The sequence below is a fragment of the Lissotriton helveticus genome, chromosome 9 (genome assembly GCF_964261635.1).
Source record: "Lissotriton helveticus chromosome 9, aLisHel1.1, whole genome shotgun sequence".
NCBI lineage: Eukaryota > Metazoa > Chordata > Amphibia > Caudata > Salamandridae > Lissotriton > Lissotriton helveticus.
In genome coordinates this window covers 905,393,753-905,416,230 of record NC_136070.1, presented here as the reverse complement: position 1 = coordinate 905,416,230, position 22,478 = coordinate 905,393,753, and the positions used below count along the sequence as shown (strand labels likewise).

At 46.2% G+C, this 22,478-nt stretch overlaps 1 protein-coding gene across 4 annotated transcripts in view; it reads left to right on the top strand.

Moving 5' to 3' along the window:
* The first annotated feature begins 13,713 nt into the window (after positions 1-13,713).
* Positions 13,714-22,478, top strand: part of LOC144781980 (homeobox protein meis3) — a 123,020-nt gene continuing 114,255 nt past the window's right edge. For 2 of the 4 annotated variants that reach the window (XM_078661081.1, XM_078661080.1), the window contains exons 1-2: positions 13,776-14,568; positions 21,281-21,483. In XM_078661081.1, the coding sequence (XP_078517207.1) occupies positions 14,557-14,568; positions 21,281-21,483 (215 nt within the window). In that variant the 5' untranslated portion in view covers positions 13,776-14,556. Of the gene's footprint in view, positions 14,569-21,280; positions 21,484-22,478 lie in introns of all 4 variants that reach the window. The other 2 variants (XM_078661078.1, XM_078661079.1) reach the window with 2 other exon arrangements.

Genomic DNA, 22,478 nt, shown 5'->3' with positions numbered 1-22,478 from the left:
TTGTCAACCAAGCGCACCGTGCCTGATGAAAGGACCCACTATAAAGGTGAACGCGCCACTGACTACTACTCCCACTGGCCCCCGTGTGCCAAGGACTAACTATACCAACGGCGCCATTCCTTACAGCAAGCGAGCCCACAGCACCTATCAAACTGAGGACTATAGCCCCTGACGAGCACCAGACACGCCGGTCTCAGTATTCGTAAATCGTGCTGCAGACACTGTAGCCCAACGCAGTGCAGGTCTACCACCCTTCTGAACAATAGCGCGGATAATGCCCTGCGGTCCAGAGATAGAGCGCAAAAACCCACCAAGCGCTACACGCACAATAACAAGCTGGCGACACCATGTGCTATCGAGACCGCCCCCAATGTACTTGCCGTGTTCCACTGGTGTCCCGTGTAGAGCGCCCAACATGCCATGGTATTGCAAAGCGGTGTCGCCAGTGTGCTCAAGGAGCGAGGAAGAATGTGCTCAGAGCCCGCTCACCCCGGGCGGACCCACTGCTGGGAACTTCACTACGCTATAGTGTTGATACTGAACACTCAAGGCCCAGTCTAGGCACCCACCCCCCCATAAAAAAGGGCAATGCAACTGGGTTCCCGGTGGGACAACAAGCGGAGCACACCTGCTGGGGACCGAAACTAATGGGCTGACTTCATTGCAACTTATCGGAAGGGCGGAATCACTATCATCACAATCATAAACTGCCAGCTGAGTCATCTCCCGTACAACCCTCCATGTAGGTCTAGCGGCGCCACACAACTGCCGGCTATGTCATCCAAGCTAACCCCCACTTTGCATTGAGTCACCTAGAGGGACCTACCTCATTCGCAGGCATGGCAGGACCCCCCTCCTGTGCGCCCCTCCGGCAACCGCTACAGTGACTTGCCACCATATCATACCACACCGTGGAGAATGCCTAAATTACCTCAAAACAAGTAATCAGGGTGAAATTGCCCGGCCATCAAGGGAGCTCCGCAAGATGAACATACTGTGATGAAAACGTGTGCGATCTACTGGTCGCTACTCCCAAGCCTGCTCGGTCGGCTCCACTCTCATCCCTCCAGGGTAGGAAAGACCCACTCCACTTGGCCATTGGCGATTGCACGCAACACACTCCACATAAGGAGTTCTGGTGATGGCAACGTGTCCCCCACCTATATCTTTGCAATCAACACAACAATCGCCGTGCCAGGTGCTAGGCGCCATTTCTGTGCAAAGTATTCGTCTGTAACAATAAAAGGCGGGAAGCGCGGCCCTGCTTCCTCTTTTCAACAAATCCCCTAATCGACACGAAGAAAATCTGGCCTCGGTTTCCTCTCTCCCAGACGGAAACGGGCCCCAAGGCAATCCAGCCATGCATCATGCCAAACACGTAAATCTTCAGAGTACAGAAGAAAAAATGTCCAACCACACCCACTAGAATGCAGAGGCCTCGGCGCTCAGCGAAAATCTCGTCCGGTCGCCGGCCACACAGGAGCCATGGACGCCGCCTGTGTATTACTAACTGCTGGACATACACAACAATAGCAAAATCATGGAGAATTCCAACCCCTCCCAAATTACTGGCCGCCAAGCTTAAACTTCAACAAGGACCGAAAAACTGTTGCAATGTAAAACACCGTACAAATTCAGATCCGTTCACAAGCATGGGTACTGACACTGGATGTTCATTCCGAGGTGGGATCAATTAACCCGCAAGCTAACTCTCCAGCCCCTGAACCCTGCGCCCCCTAACCCCCACGGTCGGCAGTGAAGCTGCCAGGCGCCCGATGCGCCCCAACAAAGACGCAGGATACTGCAGGCAGCCGCAGGCCCTGGGAAACACCCCCAGCCCCAGCGGCTTCGTACTAACAGCCCCTTACCGCCTCCCACGGCTGCCCGCAGCACCCCGGGACACTCGACACCTCACCCGCCGATCTGGCTCCCGGCACAAGGTTGCTGCTCCTCTCCGTCGCCACGTGGTCTGACATCGGACCCATCACAAACAATCCATAAACATGACAAGCAAATAACATGCATAAATGATAATTCAAATTCACATTTTTAATAATGACTTTTATGATTAATCTGATCCTCATGCCCCCAGCACCAAAGGGGCCCTCTGACTCGCATCTCACAACTGAGCATCCTACACCAGGTGCTGTGCCTTCACTGACCCTTAGAGTGGTGTTCCCCAACCTCTGATCCTTGTCCGCCATTACCAGGGCCCACCCCTCGACCACCAGGCTGCCCAGGGACCCAGGAGGCTCGAAATCTGTCGCCCTAGCCTCCCCAGCCGGTGGTCACTTCTTCCCAGTGGAGAGCTTACCGTCTCCCCCCTCAGTGCTGGCCTATGGAGCGCGCAAGGGGGACTCCTGTCCATTGTGTTAGTCACTGTTCACTGATCGCAGGTCTCTTTACCGCAACAACGCCCCCTTCAAGCCGCTAAACTAAGGGACGGGTGGGTGGGAGTCGAAACAAAGGCCTGGAAACAGACCAGGGGGGTCAGGAGCATCGGTGCGAGGTCCAGGCGACCGGAGTGGCAAGAGGAACAGAGACGGAGGCCACAGGGCTTAGCCCCTAAATAGGCCAAAGGTCTCCGCCCTCTCCCCCCTCCGGAAGTGCCTACCCCCTTTGACCCGGAAGAGAAAGAAGGGGCAGCCGGTCGCCCATTGGGCGAGCCGGCCGCCCAACCAGGAGAGACGGGAGGCGGGGCCCGGGGAGCCGGGTCCTAAGGGCGTGCGTCACGAATGGCGCACTTGGCATTATTCTGAATTAATTTACACACGTTTCTCCAATGCCCTAATTTTCCGCACCCATGACAAGGAAACTTTTTCTTTGCCTTTTCTTTACTCATTTTCCCTCTGGGTTTACCTCCACTTCCTTCACTTTGGCCTTCCCGTCTTCGCTGATTATTGGCCTGCTGACTTCATTGAAATTCCTGTTGTTCTGCCATTTTAACTTGAGCCCACATTACTTTTTCTTATAATTTCTTTCGCTTATTATCGATTTCATCCTCACCGTATTTTGCATACTTGAGAATTTCGTCGACAGGCTTTGCTTGCCAACACAGTTTATGCTCTTTAATCGTTTTTGGAGATTTCAGGTTTTAGTCCAGACACAAACTGATAAATGAAAATTGTCATGTCTTTATTATCAATATTTTCTAAACCGCTGTACTGTTTAAACACCTGCAAGAGGCGTTCATAATATGCATGTACAGATTTGTCTTTATTTTGGGTGGTTCTATCGATTTTAGTCCAATCTGTCTCTTTTGGAGGAATCTTTCCATTTAAGTAAGTTATCACCTGATTGTATTTTTTCATCACCTCCCCTGAAGGGGCTCCTGTCTTTGGGTCTCTAGGGTATTCGTCACTAGGCCAGTCTACAGTGATTTTGCACTCGGACCACAAATCAGCTGGAACAGCGATGTCAAATAAACCATCTAAATCCTTTAACAGTACTTTTGAGACTTTCACAAACTTTTTGACTTGTCGATACCATTCAACAGGTTTATCTCTAAGCTTTGGAAAATCATTAGTAAATGATCAAATATCCTGTCGGGACCATAACCTCCTCCTGGCACTTCTCTCATCGGACACAACGTTTCAACCGTTTCTGCTTCTTTTAGTAAATACTCAGATGACTTTTTATTTGCCTGTGCCTCTTCTTTTTTCTTTGTCCATCTAACTTTACATTTGTCCAAATCTCCCCATTTTTGCAATAACGACAACAATTCCTTTATCTGCAATTTACGACCTGACACATTCATGTTTTCCAAATCTTTGTCAGAAAATTCAGCTCTATACGGTTTCTGCAATACCTTTGATTTGCCAATGTCAATTCCCATTTCCAAAGCCAAATTCATTAACTTCTCATGATATATTTTTGTATTGCGAGTAATACTTCTGCATATAAACAATAATTCATCTTCATCAAATGAGTTCAATCTTTCCAAACCCACAATTCCTGCTACCATTTCATCTAATTCCACCCTCAATTTGAATATGTCCAATAACTTTGGCTATGATTTAAGTTTCTCTATGTTTTGAGTCCATCTATCTAATTCTTCTGGGCTTACTACAGTTGCATGTCTCGTTCCTGAGGATGGTTCAATCTGTACTTCTTTTGAACATGGGGGTGTAATTTTCCTGATCGAATCACTTACTGGTTCTCGTATAGGTAAATCCATTAAGGAAATTACTGACTCGCTCTCACTTGCTTGATCATCAACTACTAGGGTTTCCTTTCTAGACTGTACTATGGGTGTAGTCAGAACAGGAGCTTTAGGACTAGCTTGCTTATCTCAATATAAAGGAACTACGAGACCTATAGTTACAGGTATTGTCAGAGCTTCAGGACTTGTATTTAACTGTGAAATGTTCTGAATTAATTCACTACGCTGTTTATTTAAAGCTTCCTTTTCTCTCTCTTGAAGTACCTTTTCTCGTGAGGTTTCATGTATAACCTGCGGAACCAAAGGTGGTTGTAAAAAAGGAGCACTAGGAGTAACTCTATGAGTTTCTTCTTGGTAAGGAGGAGGATTTTTCATTAACAAATCATCTAATAAATCATCATCCAAATCACCACTAGTCATTAAATGTTTCCCTGAACTTTTACTTCCTGACGGCTCTTCTGTGGTAAAAACAGGATATAATCCTTCCACTAGCATGGACTGTCTCCACTTTTTCATTTTCTTATCTCTTGTCTCTTTCGGAAATCTGGGATAAAACTTACTCCAAAATCTGTCACTTCGGGACCTGTCTCGCTCAAACGCCTCTGTTTCCCGCTCTTCGAGAGCTTCATATTGCGTTAATCTTGGTCTGGGATCTAACTTATTCATACGATTTCTTAAATTGTACAAAATTCTACCTTTGAAGGTACCATGGAGTGCTTTTATGAAAAAAATGGGCATAGGGAGATTTAACCGGTATACAAAGTTGTTTAAAAATAGGTCTTTTCCGGTAGAGATATTTGGGGATAGGACAATGGAAAGATGGGCGGTGAAGGGAATTGCTCAGATTGGAGATGTTAGGAATTCAGAGGGATTTCTACTATTTTTAGATTTAAGGGACAAGTACGGATTGGATAGGCAGGACTTTTTTAAGTATTTACAGATAAGGAGTTATCTGGAAAATAAGCATGGGGGCAGGTGGGCTTTAATACAATCGAGATCATTGAGAAAATAAGGCTAGGGGGGGACTGCTCGATTCGATGTTTTTATGCCAGTCTCATGGATATAAAGCAAGATGATATTGAAAAACACAATGAGAAATGGGCAGAGAAGTTAGAGGGCGATTTAGGATGGTTTCAGGACTCGTTGGAGTTAGGAAGGACAATCTTATGCTCTGCATCACTGCAGTCACAACACTATAAAACCCTTTACTCACTTTATTATACCCCGGCCAGGATAGCGAAATGGGGTGGAACTACAGGTATTACATGTCCGAGGTGTAACTCAGGTGAAGCAGATATAATCCATATGTTTGTACTATGTCCGCAGCTTCATACCCTTCTAAAAGATATAGAGATGTTCTTTGAGGCCTTTCTAAAATTTAAGATTAGTCTTAGACCTGTACATATTCTGCTAGGAATTGTTCCAGAGGATGGTATCCCACAGAGGGAATTTATCTTTATAGCCATGGCAGTGTACAGGCTCTGTATCGCCAGGGCTTGGCTGGATAAGAATCCTCCAGGGTTGCAAATATGGTTGTCTAATTTGTTAGCAGCATATAACTTAGAAAAACTTATCTATGCAAGGAAAGGCAGGAAAAAAAGGCAGATGGGAATTCGAATTTGGGAACCACTTAGCAATTGGAGAGCAGGGTTGGGATAGTATTTTCGGGATGTGTAGGAACTCTTTGTATAAGTTAAAATATAAATTGAACATGTTGCTTTATCCTTGAACAATTTTCACGACTATGGTCATGTCTGAATTTGTATTTGCTTGATTAATTTATGGTTTTGGAATGTAGACGCTGTATATGTTTAAAATCTTGTGCTGTATGGAAAATAAATAAAAATATATTTACAAACAAAAAAAAAAGTACCATGTTCTGGAAATGTCAAAATACCGTCTTCCATGGTGTGTTCTATCCAGTTTTCTAACCACACACATGTGTGATAGCCTCTTTCCCCCATCATGTATGATGCGGGTGTATTAGGTGGTGGAATAATAATCCCTTCTCTAGTTTTAATAACTTTGTCTTTTTTTAAATAATTCTTTATTCTTTTGAAAAGTGACATCTTTCGCTTTTCTCCGTACATGATATAATGTCTCCCTCTAAATTGTTGTTCTCTCGCAAATCCTAAATATAAATGCTGGGTCTAAATGCCACATATACCGATATTTAAAATTTGTTCGAAATGTCAGATAATTCAGCTAATTCAGCTTGTTTACTTTGCAGAAATATTTCTCCAATACTAGCCTGTCTCTTAATTTAAATGACCAATGTGGCTTTAACTTACAAGCAGTGTTAACCAATGATTGCGCGGTTTTCTGTGACGTGAATCTCACTCTCTGCACTCACCCCTCCTTTACAATTTTCTCATGGCTACACACCCGCTGTTTCTACCAATCCCAGCACGGCTCTCTATGATGTCAGTGGAGCACCCGCGACTGACTCCCTCTTTTGCAAGGTAATACGACAACTCAATTTCTTTCAAAATTCAATTATACATTTCATTAATTGACAAAATTAAAACATTCGCTACTGTGCCTGATTGACTAAATTCAAAAGGAAATAATAGTTTCGATTATAATGAGTAAACCTAATTCCGTCTACTCTTCATACACTGAGAGTAAAACATTCCGGTGACTCTTCACTTAAGCAAAAAGAACCGGCTACTCCTTTTGAATTACCCTTTCTAGGTGATATAAGACCAAAGTTTCACCAGCGAACTTCTTGCTATCAATCACTCTCACTTTTATACTAGAAAAATAAACCCTAACTAGTGCTTCAAGTTTTACTTAACTTTACGCACCTATTCCTCAAGGCAAGTAACCTCACAGCAGTATGGCTTCTATTTACCAACTGCCTTCTTTATCCCGGGATATTCCAGACAACATTTAACAACACAAAAGCTGTTTTGGTTAGCACAAAAAATCAATAAACAATCAAGAAACATTATTCAATAGTCAATACACAACTAACTACCTATTATTAACTAATCCCTAACCATCAATCTGCTACCAACAAAAGTATACTGATAGAGCGCGCAGGGACCTACTAGCTCACTTTATCATACTCACCTTTGGCCCATACAACATTCTCACATAGAACTAGTAGTCCTGCCTAATCAATTACTAATTTAGTCACCCTATCAGTTTGCCCAGAGGTTCGATTTAAGACCTATAGCTGTGTACCATGATTTACCAATCCTTGTCACCTTACTATAAATCCTGTGAATCAGAGAGTTAGCATAAACAGATAGTATTTAAACACATTTACATTTTCTATAATAACCACAGACTTGGGGAAAGTTTTAAAACCTTTATCTATGGAAGAGTTTCTGAGTCAAATGAATAAAGGCCACAATCTCGTGACCATAAATTTTAAAAACAAGTATATAACGAGTAGGACATAAAGTTTGTAAGAAATCACAGTAACACCTTTAGACATTTGTACCTGGGAAGCGTGGAAAAGAGAAATAGAACAAGGACATACCACATGGATTATATTTACCTAGAATGGTGCAATGACCAATCCTGGCCACGGGCTGGAACAAAAAGATCAGGACCAGCCTTCCGACTAATCAGGTGCCCACGGGACAAGACAGGTGCAGATCAGGACAGGTGACCTCAGCTAAGTGCAATGCCAGCGTCACACCCCTTTCTCTAGGAAAAGCAAATTAGTACCCCGACTGGGTAATCGAATCTTCTGACAGAGTCGTCCGCCAGCACCTCTGTTCACGATAGCCTATTGAGTGCATTAGGTCAGTGACAGGTCAGCTATTCGGACAAGTCGGACAATTTCTCCATCTAAGCCTACCTTAGTTATACCATTTCGAGGGCAATGTACCACCCCTAAATGTTGCAAATCTATGTGTTCCCCTTCAGTGATTGGTTGGAAAGGCAAGGAGAGGTCATCACACCATACTAAGATTATGTAATTTCAGTTTGATTCATATTGATTGAATCTCAACCCACAATTTACTTTCCCATGATTTTATTCCGCACAACAATATTGGCATACAAATCATATACATTGTATTTATTTGAGTTTTCTTGCTTCCTCTTTAGAGATCAGTAGAGCAGTTTCCCAGGAGCATTGTGGGTAAGAAGGGTGTTGGCAGGTTTTCAATGCCAAGGCTTCAGCAATTTCAGAGTCAGAAGACGCATGTGCGGCATCATCCAAAATGGAGGACGAAACAATAGTCAGGCCCAAAGTACGAGCTAGTAGCAAAGTCAAAAAGAAACCTATTAGAATACAAAAATAAATGAATGCAGTGTATAACACATATCTCTACTCTATTCCCATTATTTTATTTTAACTATCGCATTAATGGTTAGACAGAACGAACAATGTTTAGTACAAGCAGCAGCATAAGCATTAGCATGTGAAACATAGAGCAGCCATCTTTAGTTCTAGTGCGCAGAAGCAAAGATTTCCCACCAAAGCAGAGAAGATGTCATGTCACGTGAGTGTGACACACGCACACGCAGTGAAATTCCCGCGTTGCGGCGGCCATTTTAATGCAATTGAGTTACTGTTATTAAAAACACATAGGCGAGCTTCCCCTAGATACTAGAAATGTCGTGTTTGTGCAAATATTAGTAAACAAAACATAAGATTAATATATTACTGTTATTTAGAGAGGGCTGAATACAATCAAGTTTCTGTGTATGTGAAACCTTGCTCCATCACTATAATTCTATCCTTGCTCTCTGATTTTCCTAAATAAATTTGGAGATAAAGATTAAGCATTATCTGGAAAAGGTTCACTTGCTTATTGTGGGAGGGACAATTTTCACATTGGAGCTTGATTAAGAATATCAAAGATTAACCAGGTGTGTGGAACTTTGTGTTTCATACATGCATACTCAAATAAAGAAGAAAAGACACAAACTGTTTCACCCATCATGTGCAAGGGGAAGATATAGCACTGCACCAAAAGGTTGAACAAGAGTTATCAGGGCCCTCTGATTCTTACATTGCAGCTTTTTTATCTATGATTCCTTAGGATGTGCAAAGTTGCAAAGGTTTTATTTTGCAAGTGTATATACGTTTTCTTAGAAAAAAATTGTGTCTTTGTGGAATTCACAATGTTGCAAGGTTTTGGAAATAAAATTGGCAAGTAACAAATTCTTCAAATGTAAGATTTGCAGGAAAAGCCTCCCCCCCCCCCCTTTGCAAAAACTTACAAGTGAATTAACTTTGAAAAAAATGTTGGCAGGAAAATTCTTCAGCAAAACGTTTTTGGCAGGGATTTTCACCCACAGCACAAATTTTACTAACTTGTCAAACACCTCAAACTTCACGATGGGGAATTTTGCCAATTTGGCTGGTGGAATTTCAATTTTCCCTGTCATCAATTTACTGAATATGCTAATTGAGGGATTACATTGTCTGACCTATGAATGCAATTGATTGTTTTGTAAACCTCCTGGGAGGAGAAAGTATACAGAGATGGAAATACCAGACTTTTTCCCCACTCCAAAGCAATACAGCAATATCGGGTGATTTCCAAAAGATACAATGGTAATACCACAAAGGGTCCGATTTCGATGTCGGGCGGAAAGCCATCCGACAGTTTGTCGGAGGCTTTCCGCTCGACATCGATGGTTTCCCTCCGACCACCGTATTACAATACCGGGGATCAGAGGGAAACCTGCGGGGGATTCTGCTGCACTTCAGGTGGCCTCAAGGAGCCCGTCAGAGATTCGGATTGACACATAATCCCATAATGATGGCGGAGCCAGCTTCGGCCCTGTCTTCAGGATTATGATGTCCCATTCCCACAGCCTTTCCATGTCGGCCTTTCCGGCATGGAAAGGCTGTCGGAAGATGACATTGGGGGCCTCTAGCAGGACTCCCTTCCCTACTGTCCCTCCGCTATGGGGCCTGGGGGGCATCTACGGTGCCCCCCTAAACATCCCTGCGCTGTTTGGCAGGCACCACATGGTGACTGCCAAATGGTGCAGGGATGTTTACGGGCATCCATTTTTTCATGGTATCTTGTGCTGAGGCCTTGTTCCGTCCGCCGTACAAGGTGCCATTCAAGAATTGATGTTTCCGACTGTCCAAATTCTGCGGACGGAACCGCCGACTTATGGTCGATCGGTTTCAGCCTGTAGCAGGGTTGGTCGTATGCAAGTCAACATCATAATAAGGCTCACAGTGTCTTGGCAAATACACACCTCTCCCTGAAATTATGAGACATGTAGCCAAAGGCCTTCTGCCATAGGAGGAGACAAATGGAAATAACAAGTGAAAAAATGTTTCTTGCGTTTATTCTCCAAAATCCTCAGACATTTCCGAAATTTGGCACAAATTGGAAAATGGAAATGATAATACCGAACAAACCAATTCCACAGTATTTCTCAACATCGAGACTTCACGGTCTGCAAATCATTGTTATAGATGGTGCCTACTTGATGATTTTAAATTGTCCTGTTTTAGCGTGGAATTAATTAAGGTTGTGTAATATTTTTGAATATATTTATGATTTAACATGTATATATTTTGTAAATGCAACGGTGATATCAAGCAAATAGCAATTCTTGACAAAGCCAACAGGTGTGGCATTGACTGCCAGTATTTTATAAGTGTCAGTGCTATTTTTGTTATGGTTTTCGTAAAACTTTATAGCTTGAAGGGGGAGGCACTGCTTAGCCCTCACCAGTATAGAAGAAAACATTGTCTAAAAGCAAAAGTGTTTTATGGTTTATAAAAAGCACACATTGCCATAGTGGGCCCTTGCACTGAAGGCAACTACTTTGTGTGTGAATGGGCAGAATGTGAAAGAGCTGAATGCTGTCACTCACAGTGAAATTAGCCAATGGCTGTAGTGGGCTAACCCACTGCCTCATGTTGTATGCTGTAGGAAGGTGGAAGAAAAAAGTGAATAACACAACAATAAAGAAATGGATGAAAGAGGCTAGCTGAAAGCTGCTATACGCAGGCTCACTGGCAATATGTGCTTCTGCGGCTGTGGCGTTTTCCACATAATTATGTATTTGTCACATTTGCCACTTAAGCCATTATCTGCTGCATAATCTGCAGATTTTAACAAAAAAAATGTTACTTGCTCAAACAGATCAAAAGTTACTAAGAACACAGTGACACAAGTTCATGCCCAGTAGAAGGCCCTTCACAAAAGTTGCTTTCAGTTGCTTCTTGTTGTATTTGGGTTTTAAACTAGTATTACTAAGGTGAAATCTTTACCCATGCAGTGTTCCCATGAGTAAAAATAATGAAGTAATCCTATCACGAAGTGTGCTGCATTGTTCCGCATAATTAGCTTTTTATTGCTCCATCATTTATAAACCCTGTCATATAAATTGGTCCACTTCCAGTGGCCCTGCCAATAAGTGTAGTATATATATAATTTTAGTAAAAATCAAAAAGGCAGACCTAAGACCTGAGTTGAGGTAAGATGGTTGGGGAGCTTAGAAACTTCATTTAAATATGATCTGTCAACTGAAACCAGACATTGTGTGTTCTTGGCATTATATTGTATTGCAGTGAAACTGGATTTATATAGTGTTTACTACTCTGGGTCTATCTGTTGAATTAATTTACACCAAGTAGCACACTACTCTGGTACCCAGATTTACTGCTTAATCTAGTTGTTATTAATTATTGCTTGTTAATTGGGTTTAGTCGTGTGCTCCCTGGAAAATCATTCTGTACATTAGCCCCAGTTTCATTGTAGGAGATTAGATCAAAAGCACACACTCTGACATCCACACAATTGCCCCCTGAGGCCAGAGCTCAGGTGTGTTGTGCCCTCATACTCAACCCTCTAAAATGGCCCCAGGTGGTCCCTGGAGCTGGAATTGCATCAGATACTGGAAACAATTGACACCCTCTAAAAAAAACAATAAAGTCTCGAAAAAAACCAAAGTTTGTTGATGCTTTGAATTCACTTTTGACCAAGTTCTAGAGTTATTTTTTTCATCACCTGTAGCCTGAGAGATTTAGCAGGGCTCGGTCTCTGGGGCTAGGGATGTGGGACTTGGTGTATGGGGGCATTACCCCACCCAGGTCTGTCAATTGTTTCCTTTTTTTATTTAACATATTCATGTCGTCCCAGTGCAATGACTCCGGGCCTCATTGAAGCCCTGGGAATCAAAGGGCTCGCGAGGGCAGCATCACCTCCTCAAAGGAATCCTTTTATATGGAAATTGGGTCAGTGGGCAGATGGAAAACAGCAGGAGAGAGTGCCAAAAGGAGCTGGGGAGCAGGGGCCCACGAGGAGGGGCGCTGGCCGCACCGGAGCGGCCGGGAGACGGGCAGGAATGGGGTCTGAGCCGCGGGGCGCATGCATTGGTGCCGTGTCCCTGGATACGGGCGCCTTCCAGGTCGCAGTGGGCAGCATGTCCGGGTCACCGCATCTGCCATGAACACGACGCTTGCGGTGTCCTTTTAGGAGCCCGTGGGTAGACATGGGAGAAAATACAAGCAAGCCCACTCATTGATACATGCAGAAATGCGACACTTTCTGGCCTTCACCAAGTGCAGAGCTATGCCAGGCCGTTTGGCTGGCAGTCGGTGTAGAAAACGTTTCCAAGTCTGCCGGTGTGACACTTTCTGGAGGCAGCTACAATTAAAACGGAGTTTTCAAAGCACGGCTGAGATTTGTATGACTTTTTTTTCGCCTTCTCTGCTGCGAGGCTCTGGAGCACTATTAGAGGCGTTCGTAATTGAGTCTGGGCGATCTAGGCAAAGAGTGAGACAGTGAGAGATAGAGAGAGGGAGGGGAGCTGGGAATAAAGAGAGAGAAGGAGAGAAGGGTGGAGAGCGAAAGGGGAAAGAGAAAAGAGAGGGAATGAGAATAAAAAAGAAGAGAGCCGAGGATAGAGGAAAGAGAATGCGGGGAGAAAGAGGGGGAGGGGAAGGATGAGAGAAAACGAGAGAGAACGTGGTATTGAGAGGGAGTTTGGGGTAAAGTCAGGAGTTCAAGAATTTTAAAAGGAATATATACACCTCCACGAGGCACGAAGGCTGGGGAGCAGGGATCATATGAATGAATCTAATTGGCTAAAGAGAAGATAAAAAAAGTTAAAAGGGAAAAAGCAAGAAGGAATAAAAGTGGATTAAAAGGGCTGCAATTTTAATTAGCACGCACTACAAAAATAGAGTAAAAGGTGTAACAAAAAGAAGGTAAAAGAAAAAGAACAATAAGCATACAAATAAAGTAGACAAATTAATGCAACATTATTAGGAATTAAAAGTGGACAAAAGAGGGAATTAATGAGATGCTGAAGGGGAGAGAGCGAATGAAGGTGGAATGCAAGCAGCCTATGAAATGAGATTCCGATAAAAGAGGACTGTGCGAATGAATTAACTGTTGGATAAAAGATAGAACTAGCAAAAGATGGGTTAAACTGAAGGGATAGGCTGGAAAGGCTGGAAAGGCTGGAGGACGCAGCAGGAAGCAGCGGTGCGTGTGTCTGCGCGACTGAGCCGGCAGACAAAGGGTTAAAAGGCCCATGTACTTCCGGATGTGCTCATAGCTCAGGGCTGTGAAGCCCATAGAGGAGGGAGAGAGAGAAAGACGAGAGAGAGCATCCCTGCTCACACACACACACACACGGCCAAGCGCAGACATCCTGGAGGAGGCAGCAGCAGCAGTCACTGCCAGCCAGCCCAGCGCCTGCCTCCCACAGCAGAGAGAGGGGACCCCTGCAGCAGAGAGCACACCCCAGCAGCGCGAGGAGAGAGGCGAGCATCCTCAGCAAGGCAAGGGAGCCCCGGGAGCAGAGAGCATCCGCACAGCTGAGGCGGGGAGCCCCCTGGAGCAGAGGACACCCCCACGCTGGGAGCGCGGAGCCCCTCGGAGCGGATAGTACCTCCAGCACAGAGAGGGAGACCCCTGGAGAAGACCCAGCTACCCCCGGTGGAAGATGCAAGGCTGGAGCTGGTCTCGGTGAAGCCCACCTCCCTCCCTCCAAGGAGCCCACCGCCGCTGCCTCCATGCTCGGATCCCGGGCGGGTCCAGGTTCCAGAGTCCAGCGGGACTGAAGAAGAAAGAAGAGGGTGTTTGGGGGTGTCTGCGTGCCCACCCCTCCCCCTCCCCCGCCCAGCAGGCACCAGGATCATCAGTCATCCTGCTTCTGACAGTTCTGGACCCTTGATGGACAGCTCTGGCAGCCAAAAGGCAAGAAAGAGATTCAGCGAGGAGCGGAGCTGCCGTGCCCTGCCTGCGCTGCCCATGCCTCCTCTGCCAGCCCCGGCGGCCTGCTAGCGCCGGCCAGACACCCCCGCTGCTCCCGCGGAGAGCGCGCACGGCCAGGAGGGAGCCCCGCACTGCACGCTGGTGGTGGATGCCCGGCTGCCCGCCCGGAGGAGCCCCGAGCCACCCCCCTCCGCCGCTGCTCCGGTCTGGGACCGCAGCGAGGTCCCCATGGCACAAAGGGTAGGTGCTTCTCCTTCCACGGCCCCTCTCCCCCCTACGGCCGGGCCCTGCCTGCATGCCAGCCCGTGCGCTGGACAGGGGAGGCTGCAGCGGGGCTCCGGAAGCCTGGCCGAGGCCCTGCTGAGCTGCCTCTGTGTGTGTGTGTGTATATGTGTATGGGGGTGCTGTAGCCCCTCAGGTGCCGCGTGTGGGCGTCTCAGGGGGCAGTCAGAAAGGTATGTACCTCTATACCCCTTGTCCAGGTCCTCTGCGTGTCAAGTGTCCCCGAAAGCTGCTTGCTGGCTCTGTGTCGAAAGGGGTGACTGTGGGATGCGTGTGGGAGCTCTCACCAGCGGTTCTCCAGTTTGGGGGGTGCCTGGTGCATTGACTGGGGGTCTACCCACTTACTGCCCCGACCAATTGCCAGCATGCTGGCCCCATGCGTGTCCGTGCCCTGCCCCAAGATGTGTTGTTTATGGGTTACTGAGGAGAGATATCTCTCTGGCAGTGGCCCTAGAACTGGCTGCACGCTGAGCCTCTTGGAGTGGGCTAAGTAGGGTTTCTGTGACCCAAGCCGGTGCCACAGAGTGGGTGTTCTTGTGGTGCATTGGGGGCAGGTCTCCTTTCTTGGGGCAGTGCATCAGATGACCCCTAGACTGAGTGCCTTATGTCTGTGGTCTTAGGTCAGAATTCCATGTTTTGAGGCACTTGAGTGCAGTCGTTGGACAGGGGCCGCTCCTGTCACCCTGGTGTTGCCTGGAGCCATGCCTCATCATCCCTAAAGGGTCTCCTCGGTCCAGATCTTTGTTTTGCGAGGTGCTGAGGGAATGTGGGGCGCCTCTACCTGATATGAACTCACATGGCTAGATCTGACGTTCTCGTCTCCAGACCTCTAGTTTTAGGGGACCCGGAGTATATGACAGGGGTTCACTTCCTCCCTTGGCTCTGGTGGTGCGTCCACCGTGAGGTGCGTCAATGGTCCTCTGCCCCAGGTCTGTAGTTTTGGGGCACCCCTTGTAGCGAGCAGTCTCCCATCTTCACCTGGCTCTGTTGCATTCTGACCCCTCCAGTTGTTTTGGGAGGACCCCTGCAGGAAGCAGTCGCCTCTCTTCAACAGTCTCTGGTGGTGCTGCACGCGGGCCCGTCCACCGTGTGGTGCGTCAGGGGTACCCTGCCCCAGGTCGGTTGTTTTTGGAGGACCCCTGCAGTAAGCAGTCTCCCCACTTCTCCTGGCTGCGGTAGTGGTACATTCAGACCCTTCCACGGTGAGGTGCGTCAGGGGTCCCATGCTCCAGGTCTCTTGTTTTGGGAGGACCCTTGCAGTAAGCAGTCTCTCCTCTTCACCTGGCTGCGGTAGTGGTACATCCTGACCCCTCCACAGTGACGTGCGGAGTCCTCTGCCCCAGGTCTCTAGTTTTTGGACGACTTCCTACATTAAGCAGTCTCCCCTCTACACCTGGCTGCGGTAGTGGTACATTCTGACCCCTCCACAGTGAGGTGCGCCAGGGGTCCTCTGCCCCAGTTCTCTTGTTTTGGGACGACACCCTGCACGAAGCAGTCTCCCTCTTCACCTAGCTCTGGCAATGGTGGATTCTGACCCCTCCACAGGGAGGTGCGTCAGGGGTCCTCTGCCCCAAGTCTCTTGTTTTGGGGCGACATCCTGCACGAAGCAGTCTCCCCTCTTCACTTGGCTGCGGTAATGGTACATCCTGATCCCTCCACTGTGACGTGCGTCAGGGGTCCCCTGCCCCAGGTCTCTTGTTTTTGGAGTACCCCTTCAGTAAGCAGTCTCCCCTCTTCACCTGCCTGCGCTAGTGGTACATTCTGACCCCTCCAAAGTGTCGTGCGTCAGGGGCTCCAGGTCTAAGCCGCTGCCTTCCGAGGAGCTCAGCCCGCCAGGTTGGGTAGGACACCTCGCATTACCTGCGACCCCCCGGGCTGAAGCTGGCTCTACTGTGTTCGATGGCAAGTGGCCGTAGGGGCATGTTTGTCGTTGCGTGAGTGTACGTTTGTCTTCCAGCTGCCTTGCTGACAGACTACTTAAAGTGCGTGTGTGTTACCTTCCGTTACCTGGCTGCACTTGAATGCGTAACTGTCTGGACGGGTCATGGACGTCTGCGTGCGTGTTTGTTTGCTGCACGTGGGTCGGCATGCCACCTCGCTTCACCTGGGACCCCTTGGGTAACTTCTGTCCCTGCTGTCGGCGCAGAAGCGGCAGGACAAGGGGTGCGTGTTTTTGTGCGTGCCTGTCCAGGAAGGTGTGCGTGTTCTTCAGGGGGACCCCAGAAACTGTGCCCCTTTAGAACGAACCCCACTGTTTGGAAACTGATGGTGATAAAATAAGGGGGTTGTACCCGTAGGTGTAAGAGAAAGCCCTCTTGGTCAACAGCCTGAAAAGGTTCATTGACAACGTGAAACTTTGCGGGTTGGGGCGCCCCCTCGTTCTGTAACACCCCCACCCCCTTAAAATCTCTTCTTCTAAGTCCACTCGCCTGCCGGGACTCTATAAAGTACCCCTTCCAGTTCTTCCCAAAGTCGGTCGTCTCACCGAACACCCCGCCGGGATTGACTCCCCTACTGCCCTCGGGCATTTTTTAGGGGTGGCTTATTTTCAGCCACCCTGGCACCAAATATACTAAGGAATTCATACTTCTTAAAGTTTCGTATCTGCTAACTCAAGCAGCGTGGGGACGACTGTGGTTAGTATTGGGTCAGTTTTGATGGTTTACTCCAAACTTCCCTACTTTGTTTACTAATGTTGGTGAAAAACACAAAATAACGGCGCCGAACTCACGGTTGTACTTGGAGGGCGCAGTGTTTCAAGCACCGTTGCTGCCAGGGAACCACACGCGGAGTTCGCGGACCAGCAAGGCATTTTCCAAAATATTCTATTCTTGCAAATAAATTAACGCGCGCTGCTTTTTTTATTCCCTGTTTTTAACACGACCAGGAAAAATAATCTCTCCCCCTACGCAATTATAAAGGACCTAAATAAAGGGGCACCCCTTATGTTTATGTTTTTAAACTTTGCATTGTTGCAGGAACTGATGACGGGTAGGTTGCTATCCAGACTGAAAGCACACAGAAGAGGCTTCGGTTCACACTTAGTAAATGTCGATGAAAGCCAGAATCGACATCCGAGCACAGCCTTCTAACGGTCACCGTGTAAACATCGCAATCAAAACGTGCACCATAGCGCCTCTGCGAATATTAAAACCGCAAACAGACATTTGTGTTTAAGTAAAACTACTCAATATAATGGAATTCTAGTTTCAGACCAGGTGGGTCTAAAAAAACTATAGTAAAATGTAACACAAACTTTTTTGCATGTTTTGTTCCAATAATAGAAACAATTTCTGAACTGCGGGAAACATATGTGGCATTTTGGGGATAAAAGCAATTAAAAATGATTTTGACGAAACAACTTACGAGATCAAATATATTCAGCTTGCTTCCTATTTAAAAATGTATAAATCAGATTATTTGTTAATTTGGGGGCTGGAAAACGGAGAAACTTGAAGCAAAAGTTTCCTAAAGCTTCCTCTCAACCCCCTCCCCCGTCGCCCCTCGCCCCCATGCTCGGGAAACAAAATGCCGAGTTTGCCAACCTTTCAGGGCTAAAAGTCCCTATGAAAAGCCCTAATGGGGGAATGAAGCCGCTTCATTAGGCACCCGAGCGTCCCCCCTCGGAATCCAGGGTGTGAAATGGACTGGACGGGCTGATTTCAATATGAAAGTCCGTCATGAGTCAGTAATTCCACAGAGTCGCGTCTTTTTGTGTGTTAAAGAGTTGGTTAAAGCTCAGGGAAGCACGAAAGTATGTTTCATACACATTTTTTGGAGCACTTTTACTTTCTCTGGGACTCCGGTGCTCTCAAATCGCCGAAAATATGGTCGCAAACATATTTTCTTTTAGGCGTTAAGGGATCAGTGCAAGAGATTTAAAAAGTAAAGCATGTGCTCACACCGTGGAAGTGAATAACTTTAAATTTGCAAATGAATCGGTTACCTAAAGATGCTTTTGAGGGCAAATCAAGTCAATTTATTTAATTTGTATTTCCTGCCAGCTGGAAAGAAATTCCCAGATTGAGTCTGTGCTCGATAAGGCAGGCTGTAAAGTTTGCAAAACTGGCCGTGAAATGCATGCACTTAGAGCGTACTTGGACAGTTTCTCGCAAGAATTAAGGGAAGTGTGAGGGAAGGAGAGAAATACAAAAATGGAGGGAAGAAAATAGAGGGAAGCAAACAGGCAAGAAATAAATAAATAAAAGCAGAGGAGACCTGGAAAATAAAACAAGGAAACTGAGACAGAGAAGTAGGAAACTGAAAGAAGAAAGAGGAAAGTGCTTGAAAAAAGACCAGTTAAGATAAAAAGAAAACAAATAAATGCAAAAAATAAAAAGAGCTAGGCAATTGGAAAAGTGTAAAGACAAATAAACAATAAAAGAAAGAGGGAAAATCATATAGGACGAAAAATCATTCTCTGTTTTGAGGATGACCTGCACCATTTGAAGAACACTTTTCTCAAGCACGTGTCAAGAGAGCTCTCTTGACTTGGGTTTTGCCCCCGTGTACGTGTCCGAGATTGATTGTGTCTTTCTTGGTGGTGAAAGTCCTCCTGTGTCAGCTGGCTTTTTAAGTGTGTGCTCTCTAGTGTGACTTTTAGTATAGGGTTTATGTCATTTAGCCAGTCTGTGCATCCTTTCTTCGATTATCTGGCACTACTGCCCTTAAACCGAATAAACTCGCCTCAGGCATACACAGAACATGGACATGTGGGGGGCTGTGTGTGCCTGCATGGGTGTTTGTGTCTATCTGCATGCGGTAGCTTGTGCGTGTGTTTGTTCCTGGTATTCCTGCGCCTGTGTGTGTCTGCACGTGTTTGTGTCTATCTGCAGTCAATATGGTATGTTTGTCTTTCCATGTATATATGACGGCCCGGCTGTATTTGGTTTCTGCCGGTAGCCAACAGTGCAGTGCCAGTGTTCACTGGTTTTTGTTGTGTGCAGTTGCATAATGCCTGTGTACTTTGTGTGACTGTGTTTTGATGTAACCCGTTATTCTGTGTGGATATGAGTCTGTCTTGTTGTAGAGTGCCTGTTAAATAGATGTGATTTTGTCTTGCTTTATTGTGTCTGTGTGTAAATAGTATATTTCCTTAGTGTGCACTTGACGATGGGTGAGGTTGTCTTTAGCTGTAGCTGTCTTCTACATGTGGTTGGGCATTGCTCTTGTGTGCCTGTTTATGGATGGGAATGGGCCTGGGTGTGTAATGGGCCTGTTTTACAGGTGTGGTTGTGTTTTTCTGCTGGGTGCTTTTCACAACTTATGTGGTTGTGTTTTACTGTAATGTGTTCCTAAATATATACGAGATTGAATTTTGATGTAACGTTCCTATCTTCTGGATGTGATTGTTTGTTGTGCATTGCGTCTCTCTGCGAATGCAGTACTGCCTTGCTCTGTTGTGTGTGCCTGTCAGTACGGATGTGACTGTGTCTTGTTGTATGGTGGCTTTCTGTGTGGATGTGGTTGTGCCTGGCTGTGATATATCTGTCTCTTGCCAGGGACCTGGCCTTTCTAAAATGCGTGCCTGTTTTAATTTGACTTTGTTCTGCTGTAATGTGCCTGTTGGTATAGAAGTGAATGTGTATTTCTGTACTATGGCTGTTTGTGTGTGGTGGGCCTCTGCCTGACCGGTTGTGTGTGTCCATTGCCTACCAGGTTTCTTCCATATCAGCACGTATTGATTTCTCGGAGAGTGGAAGGAACATGGTAATATGAGGTGCAGTGTGGTCGAGTGTCCCCCATTTCTCAGGTCATCCCCTGGGGTGCAGGGTAGGGTGTTGGGAGTTGGGTTAGTGGCTGTGTGATTGCAGTGTCACTGAGGTCGGCCATCCTCGCCCCTTCAGTCTCTGTGATTCAACTCTGCTGGATAAGTCTCCCTGCCACATTCTGTCCGCTTCCCTATTCTTTTTGGGGGTACAGTGGGTGCTCTGAGGGTAGAGTGAGTACCATAGCGTGGCGGGCATGTTTTTGGGGTGAAACGTCACAAGGGTCTTTTGCGAGGTTGAACTCTCCATTCTAAGGCGCCCCTCTCCATTTCTAAGTGTTGCAACCCCTGTCCTGGAGGGGGTAGGACGAAGCAAGGCTGAACTTTCAGTTTTTCTCTATCTCCTTGGAGTGAAGAAAGATATGTAGAGTGGAGTTGGAGGGGGTGCAATTTAACCTTGGCTTCCCTGCCTCTGGGGGTGCAGCGAAGAGAAGGCAACTTACCTCCGCCTCCCCTCTGCTTGAGGGTCGTGAATGGAGGGTGAAGGTTTTGCTTTCTAGCCTGTTCCACAAATTCTCTCTCTAAGGAAGGATGAGTGGGTGGATGTATGAATGGGAGGTTGAACGAGGGACTGGGATTTCTAGAGGTGCAGAAAAGTACTGGGGGCTCCAGAACTACCCTTATGGTTCGTCCCACATTCTTTCTGTAGGGGAAACGAAATAGGTGGATGGGGTTGAATCAGAGGAATTTCAAGGGGTGCAGAGGGATGAAGCCAACCTGACCCCCTCGTTTGCGACCTTTGCACCTCCTCTCGTTGGGGTGGAGGGTGGGGGGGATTTTGCAGGAGATTTCTTGGGGTGGAGAGGACTGTATGAGTGAGTGGAATTTTTGGGGGTTCGTAATCGTGCTCCCGGCCTTGGCTTCCCCCTTTTACCTATCTCTTTTTCTCTCCTCACGTTGCAGTATGATGAACTGGTGCACTATGCCGGGATGGACGGGATCCCCCTGCCCGGCTTTGGGGACCCCCATGTTGGCAGGAGCCTGCAGCATCACCCTCTTAACCAAAGCTCACCCTACGGTTCGTCAGGGGCAGCGCACCGGGCGGCCATGGCCCCAGGACTGGGCGGCAACGACGGCCTCAAAAGGGAGAAGGACGAGATCTATGGGTGAGCATCCTTGTGGGGTCATGACCTTGAGTGCACTGTACGCCATTGACGCATTCCATTATTTTATATTTTGTTGACCAAAGCCCAGCTCAAGTGACAGGACATAGTGCCGGATATCCAAGCCTGAAGTAAGGGCGCCAATATTTGTTTTTATTTATTTGGCATTTTTGTATACCACTACAAGGCTAGAGGGTTTTAGAGCGTTTCACACTATATAGAAATATAGGCAGACCGCAAAGTTACTTGCTTAAGAATTTCAGACAGTGGCATATTTGTGCATAAGAACCATTGCCAATTTCAACTTTTTTATGGAAGATGTTTTCAAGAGACATTCGCTTTCTGATTAGGGAGAATATATATAAAATGGACCTGACACACTTAGATATTTGATTTATGTGGTCTATAATGCAGTACTCCTTGCAGATATAGACTTTTTATAAGTGAGGCTACCGGTTTGATGGTTTTTATTTTTAGACACTTTCACCTGTACTTATCTATATTTTTTATCTCTATGTATATTTAGTGATCTTTATTCTGTGAAAAAAATCCTGAAACTAGTATATTTCCACATTTATCTACTCAACCGAGGTACATTTGCAATTTGATGCCTCATGGGATTTAGTGCTATAAGAAGTCATGTATTCAAAAGACATTCGCTTTCTGATTAGGGAGAATATCTGTAAAATGGACCTGGCACACTTAGATATTTGATGTATGAGGTATATATGCAATACTCCTTGCAGATATAGACTTTTTATAAATAAAGCTACCCGTTTGATGGTTCTTATTTTTAGACACTTTCACCTTTACTTATCTATATTTTTATTTCTATGCATATTTAGTGATTTTTATTATTTTGTGTTTTTGTGAGAAAAAAACTGAAACTAGTAAATTTCCACATGTATCTACTCAATCGATGTACACATGCCTCGTGGGATTTAGTGCTATAAGTCATATACAAGACACTATTCGTATGCAAAACACTCTCATGGCAT